Genomic DNA, 6588 nt, shown 5'->3' with positions numbered 1-6588 from the left:
TCTATCAACTTTTATTCCTCCATATAGGCATTCGTTAAAATGTCTAAAAATGCCTATTTTGTGTAAAATTTTAGATATTTCTATTTTCTATATTATGTTTAAAAAAAATCACTCAATCCAAATATGGTAGTGATACTAACTGAAATATGCCATTCCTTTATAAGACATAATTGACATTTTCATTTAATATATACCTTATATAAGTCTAATTCCTTTTGAAAGCAATGTACTACATAAAATTGAACACTTGATTACCAACAAGGACAACGTTTTATTGAACAAATCTATGTACAGTACAAAAAATTTCTTGAAATGAGACACTATTGTTGATTTATTGCAGTTCAATGGCTCAGTTTTAATTTGTACTCTTATAAAATGCAAAGTAAAATAATTTAACATTCAACAAGGAAGCACAAATTTCCTTTCTTGCTGAATCTGTAATATCTTTCACATATTAACAATTCCAAAATGCATATGCAGCATTTACTCATTCTGAAAAGGTGTTTTACAGTACCAAATAAATTAAAAAATAAACACTATCATCCCTTTTAGGTTTTTCATCCATACATCAGTATTAAATCAAACATGAAAGGAGTACGGCTGAACCTTCAGTGTGATTTGAAAAGAATCACAAGCTCAATGATATAAATTATTTAAGTATTATATAATTGGTGGTTTTAAAAAAATTAATATGGCTAAAGCCCAAAGTACCAGTGTCCTTGTCCATGGAGATTTACCTTTTTTACCTCCTCCATCATATCTGAGCAGCAAAAATTCAGATTTGCTATTTTCTTGACCTTACTGACACACAGCAGAAATTTAACATTTAATTTTTTGAAGGAAATTTTTATTTAAAAATGAAGATTCTTGGTCCATGTAGGATGAATACATCCTCAAAACAGAAGAAAAGAAGAAGAATCTGAGGAATAAGAAGCAAGCTTCCTTTTCTTCTGAAGCTCAAATTAGAACTGTTGGAAGTTTATGCACCCTATAAAAGCAAAATGATGTAGGTTTATGTTTTAAAAGACAGACATAATAAAATGAACACATTCTTTCAATAGCTATTTGAGAAATATATAAACCGAGGTTAAGACAGGGTGGTCAAATAGAATTTTATAAAACATTCCTTGATTTAGTTATATATAAACCAGTTTGATCTCAGTCTTTCAGAAATAATTTTCTCTTAGCAACACAAAAGTAGAAATAAACCTCAAATTAAAGACAAATAACAAATGGAATATATTTGAAACATCTTTGCATGAACAATGGAAGTAATGAAAATGGAATACTTTGTGGGCATGGATTTATATCAGTTGTTACAACTTGTGAAAAAATGTGATAAAATATTAAACTTCTGGAAAATGTACAAAGCAGAAATATTTCAAAAGACTTCACTGTCCAAATGAACCAGTTTCCAAACAGACTTTTTATTACAAGACATACTTTTAGAATGAACTAAAATAAAATTCATTACATTTTTAGTATCAAGAAATACAGAAAACATTTTTTAGCTGACCTTAAAGAAAAGACTTTAATTATGAGCTGTGTTTAGTTACCTAAATGTAAATTCCACAGCCTAATGTAGGCTACATAACAGAAACAAATTTAAATTTGGAATGGACTTATGACCATCATTGCATAGTAGTGAATGCTGATGATAAACGAATAAAACCGGGAAATTAAAAAAAAAATCATCTGATCTATCATGATCTGGAAATCCTAATAAAATATGGATGCTACCTGGAAGAAATTCCCCACTTCCATAGTAGCCTCATTGAAGAAGCTCTAATATAATAGGGTCTGATGAGATTATCTGCCTTAAACAAAGATTTTGTTATTTAGAATAACTGGAATATTGGACATTAGGACATTAGGAGATCCGTTTTGAAACAGTTTGCCTTTTTGTTATTTTTATCCCTGTTTTAGATTTACACACTATTAGGTAAAAGGAAGTCTTTAAGCATCTTCCTTTCCATAATGGACAAATGGAAAACATCTGAGAGAGTATTTTAAAAAATATTTATTTTGTTAACACTTTATTAAGTTAAAGTTTTCTTAGGAAAATAACTTATCACTAAGGAAAACAATGCATGAATGTCTCTCATTGTGTTGTGCAAATGTTTTGCGTAACTACTGCCTTTTACATATAAAAATTACTATTCAGACCAGAGTCATCACTAATGAATAAAAAAACAGGAGTAGTATGGCTTATTTTGGAATTACCTCTCCTAATAGAATAAAATGAATGAATTCTCAACCTGATTCTTAGCTGATTTTTTGAGCCAGTTATTTTAATAGGACTGTACTTAGATAACTCATATTAATGTCTAAAGGACCTTACTATGAATCATCAAGCAGTGTCCCAACATATATACAAACAGAAATATCCCAGTGTGCTTTTACCATTATTCACATTGAATAATTTGCAATTCAGTGTTTTCCTTCAACTACAAAGCCTGTAAAGTCTTAGATTCCTTTCATCTCTCCCCAGAGTTACTGATGGTTTTTTCCCCTATTTTATTGACACTGCTGCCCTTTAAATGTAATTAATTTATACCACAAAAGTGGTTAGTGGGAGGTTCCATCAAGAGCTTATTAGCAAAGCACTGTGGTTTTTTTTTAAATTTCTTAATTTTCAATGCTGGCGTGCCATTCATTGAACTTTGACTTAATTAATCATCTGGAAACCAGTTACAATCTTTAATTGATAGCACTGTGGTGTGTTAATGTATAAGTTTCTAAATCATCACAAACCAAACAGCAGCGGTTCCTTCAACATGTTTGACCAGAAGGGAGGGGACATAATCTGATTATGCATGATGAGAAAACAAACCCCATTTGTAGAATAAAATACTTTAAATGGTTTATTATTGTAAACCAGCCCCCCTCCCCACACACACCTTTTAATAATGTGTTAACTTTTCCCTTTCTGTAAGGCCATAGCTGGTTTTCTGACTAGTTGCCTAAACATGTTTCTCATGTAAGCGAAACTGAACATGCTGCTGCTATTCATCATCATAAACTTTAAAATGTGGTTTTCTGGAAAACTGGTACTTTGGGAGTTTTATAATAACCCTTTTGGAGTCTAAGCCAGCACATCTCTGTGAGTTCATTCTAGAAAATGTGCTTTGTCTTTATCTTTAGTAATCCGAGACCACTCTAAAATTAAGGCCATCAGGGAAATAGCAAACTGATGATGCATTTTCTTATAGTGTTTTCTTCACGCTACTGCTTGATTGATAGATCTTTCTGAAATATTTTCATCAGGCACCTGTAAAACAGAACACATCTGTTAATTCAAGTTTTATTGACATTCAACCGGAATTCCAAGTCAGATTCCTGTTTAATTTACACCCTATCATTTTAAAGGATATTGCTATTAGTAGAAAGACAAGCTCCTTTTCTGATTTTCTCAATTATTTTCTGTTCTTTTTCTACTTCTATTTTTGTAACAGAGACACAGATTCACTTATTTATATTCTGGAATGCATATGAAAAATAATTCCCATCAAAATTACAACTTTTATTACATGAAACTTGGAATGAAGAAGAACTTTTGATACAGTGGAAGAAGTATAATCAAAGAATATGAAAAGCCTGTGTTCAGGTTCGGCCTTGCACAAGTTCATAGGCAAAGCCCTATGCAAATTACTTGTGGATTTCAGTAGCTTGATCTATCAAACAGGAATATTAGTATCACCTCATACTGGTTGTATGTATTAAAGGAAATAACGTATGGAGTAATGCTTCACTATCTGTGCTACACAAATGTCAAGTTTTTAAATCTCAAAGATCTATAATAGTTTTATTTATGCCATTTTCTTTTTTTTACAGATATCTCTACTAAGAAGATAGAAGACTTACTTTCATCATCTGAATCAAATCCAAAGAGTGTCTGACATTTCTTTTGTGCAAGATGAGCCTCAAGTGCTTCTGCATTACAGTAGGTGGTCAGGCATTTGCCACATCTTAATCTTTTCACTGATTTTTTATACACGTTATCTTGATCAGAACAGGCATCTACTCTATCAGTCAGAAATTTTCTGCGTTTTGGCATGCTAAGATACCGTTCATCAAGGTAACTGGGAGGCAATGGTCTGACATATGGTTTTGTTAAAATTAAGCCATATGAAGTATGTTCACTTGTCAGATTTGGTTTGGAAGGTGCCTGAGATACTGGCAAGGTATTGTGTTCTTGTGGTACAACACTGGGTAAAATGGAACCATTTTCTGTCCTGATTCTGTTTGTATCAATTTTCAAAGCAGGATCCGATGAAACTAAAGGTGTTTGCTCTATTTCACTATGTCCATTGACTAAATCACTACTACTACAATTATTTTCAGAATTTGGCTCTATGTCAGGCATCTTTTGGTCTATCAAGCTTATATTTGAAACAGTGTCATCAGAACGTTCATTTCCATTCTGAACTAAACTGTCTGTTTTCTTTTCCATACTTTCTATACATGTCTTTGGTTCTGTAGACTCTTTCCTTGATTTGCTAGTAGAAACTGGCAGACTAATAGTTTGTTTCTCATTACTACATGAGTCTTTTTCCTGATGATTAGGATTTGAGTCTGTATGAACATCCCAAAGAATGGTTTCACTTGGTTGTGCAGATGATTCTGGTGTTTTACTTAAATAGTGCTGAGCTTCATGTTCATATAGCAGAGGAAGATCTTCAAAAAGCTCATGGCATTCTGGAAAACTACACTGAGCTTGAAATAGCCTGTGACTTTTTGTGTGCTGGGCAAGCTGGAATGGCAGCTTAAATGACTCGTTGCAATTAAAATGCAAACAAAAATACACATTTGGATAGCTATGTCTATTAAGGTGGTCTATAAAATGTTGAGAATCTTCAAATTGCCTTTGACAAAATTTGCATTTTCCTTTGCTCCACTTCATTACTGTTTGTCGCACATTTAAATCAGTGGGATGTACGGTCATTGCATGTTTATTTAGAAACCCAATTCTTTTAAATATCCGGACACAGCCAAGAGCAGGACACTTAAAGTTTCCTTCTTGATCTGTGGCATATATGTCTTTTGGATGGCACACAGTTCCATTGATTTTATGAATTACTGAAGTTTCTTGATTCAGGTCATAATCATCTTCTTCATAATCACCTTCTTCATCCTCTTCCTCCTCATAATCATCCCCACATTCAGGTAAAGGCTTCAAAACATTGTTTAAAGAAGCATCAGGACTGCCATTTTCAATAACATTTTCAATAACATCTTCTGGTACACTTATGGGAATTTCAATGAATTCAGCCACATGCTCAGGGATGACTTCTTTGTTTCCTTCACTAGAAGCAGTAAGAGTCTCTACTTGCAAATCTTTACTATCAGAATTCCCATTTTCAAATGAAATGGAAGAATTAGAACAATTTATTTCTTCCAAAGCAGTGACTTCCTGATCATCCTGTTGGGCTGCAGCAATTTGCTGCCTCTGTATCTTCTTAACATGATTCTTTAAATGCTTCTGCATAAGTCCTCTGTTTCTAAATTTCCTACCACATATTACACATGCAAAACTGCCTTTTTTCTGATGAGCCTGGGCATGCCTTACGATGTGACCACCTAGAAATTCCTTGTTACATAACATACAACGATGCCTTGGGACATTGTGATCTACTTTGGAAGTATTGAGAGCTGTAAAGTTTTTCTTCATATTAATATGACTTTTAGGCTGCACTCCAGATACATCATCAGGATCAGTCTCTCCAGTGCTCTGATCTGTAAGAGAGTCAAACCCTTCATCCAAACCTTGCTGTTCTTCTGTCCTTTTTAGATTACCTGCATTATTTTCCAGTGTGCTTTCATTTAGAAATCTAACTACTGATTTATCACTCAATAATGCTACGCAGTTTTTCTTAATCATTACAAAGTTCCAAAATTCAGGGTCAAAAAACAATCCCTTTTTCAAAATCGGAAGCAATTCAAAACGAACACGATTTTGAACACTACTTGTGCCTTCATTATATTCTTCATCTGGACGTTTGTAAAGCTCTTCAACAGTACGATACGCTTCTAAGGAGCGCTCCAGAAAAAATATTGAGAGTGCACAAATCCTGAGGATCTCCAAATCATTTGGCAAAAAATGTGCAATTGTTTTATAAATCAGACATTTAGTTTTGGGATCATCATGAAGGTCGAGTTGCAGAGCACAACCACATATTTCGACACAAATTTGCAAGCCTTCTTCTTCAACCTGGAAAAACAAAAATATTAGTGCTACTTTTTTTTTCCCAAAAAATGGTTACATTAGTCTATCTTTAAAAAATACAACTCTTAAAAATGAAAGCTGAATAAACATAGTATTCTATTGTGCAGTTTTCCATATTTAGTAGCCTTGTTTAACTCTTTAAATATATACCTTTCTCTGTTTTTAAAACTTGAGAATCATGTGGAATAGATAGCATTTTAGCTTCCAATTTATTTAATTTTCACATTTGACAAGCCCCACTATCCATAATAGAAAATGGACTTACGGTGTTTCATAAATTTATGGTGATTAAGATTTCTTAGAATTCTAGACCCCCATTTATTATTTTAGGTACAAATCTCATATTGTTTGAGAGAAGGGTC

At 32.9% G+C, this 6588-nt stretch overlaps 1 protein-coding gene across 8 annotated transcripts in view; it reads right to left on the bottom strand.

Moving 5' to 3' along the window:
* Positions 1-251: 251 nt before the first annotated feature.
* Positions 252-6588, bottom strand: part of ZNF654 (zinc finger protein 654) — an 87577-nt gene continuing 81240 nt past the window's right edge. For all 8 annotated transcript variants that reach the window (XM_030939759.1, XM_030939769.1, XM_030939762.1 and 5 more), the window contains 2 exons: positions 3865-6211; positions 252-3271 (listed from right to left, as the gene is read on the bottom strand). In XM_030939759.1, coding sequence (XP_030795619.1) covers positions 3264-3271; positions 3865-6211 — 2355 coding nt within the window. In that variant the 3' untranslated portion in view covers positions 252-3263. The remainder of the gene's footprint in view (positions 3272-3864; positions 6212-6588) is intronic.

This window comes from Rhinopithecus roxellana, chromosome 1, assembly GCF_007565055.1.
Source record: "Rhinopithecus roxellana isolate Shanxi Qingling chromosome 1, ASM756505v1, whole genome shotgun sequence".
NCBI lineage: Eukaryota > Metazoa > Chordata > Mammalia > Primates > Cercopithecidae > Rhinopithecus > Rhinopithecus roxellana.
The sequence above is the reverse complement of the archived record's forward strand: the minus strand, read 5'-3'. Positions and strand labels throughout refer to the sequence as shown.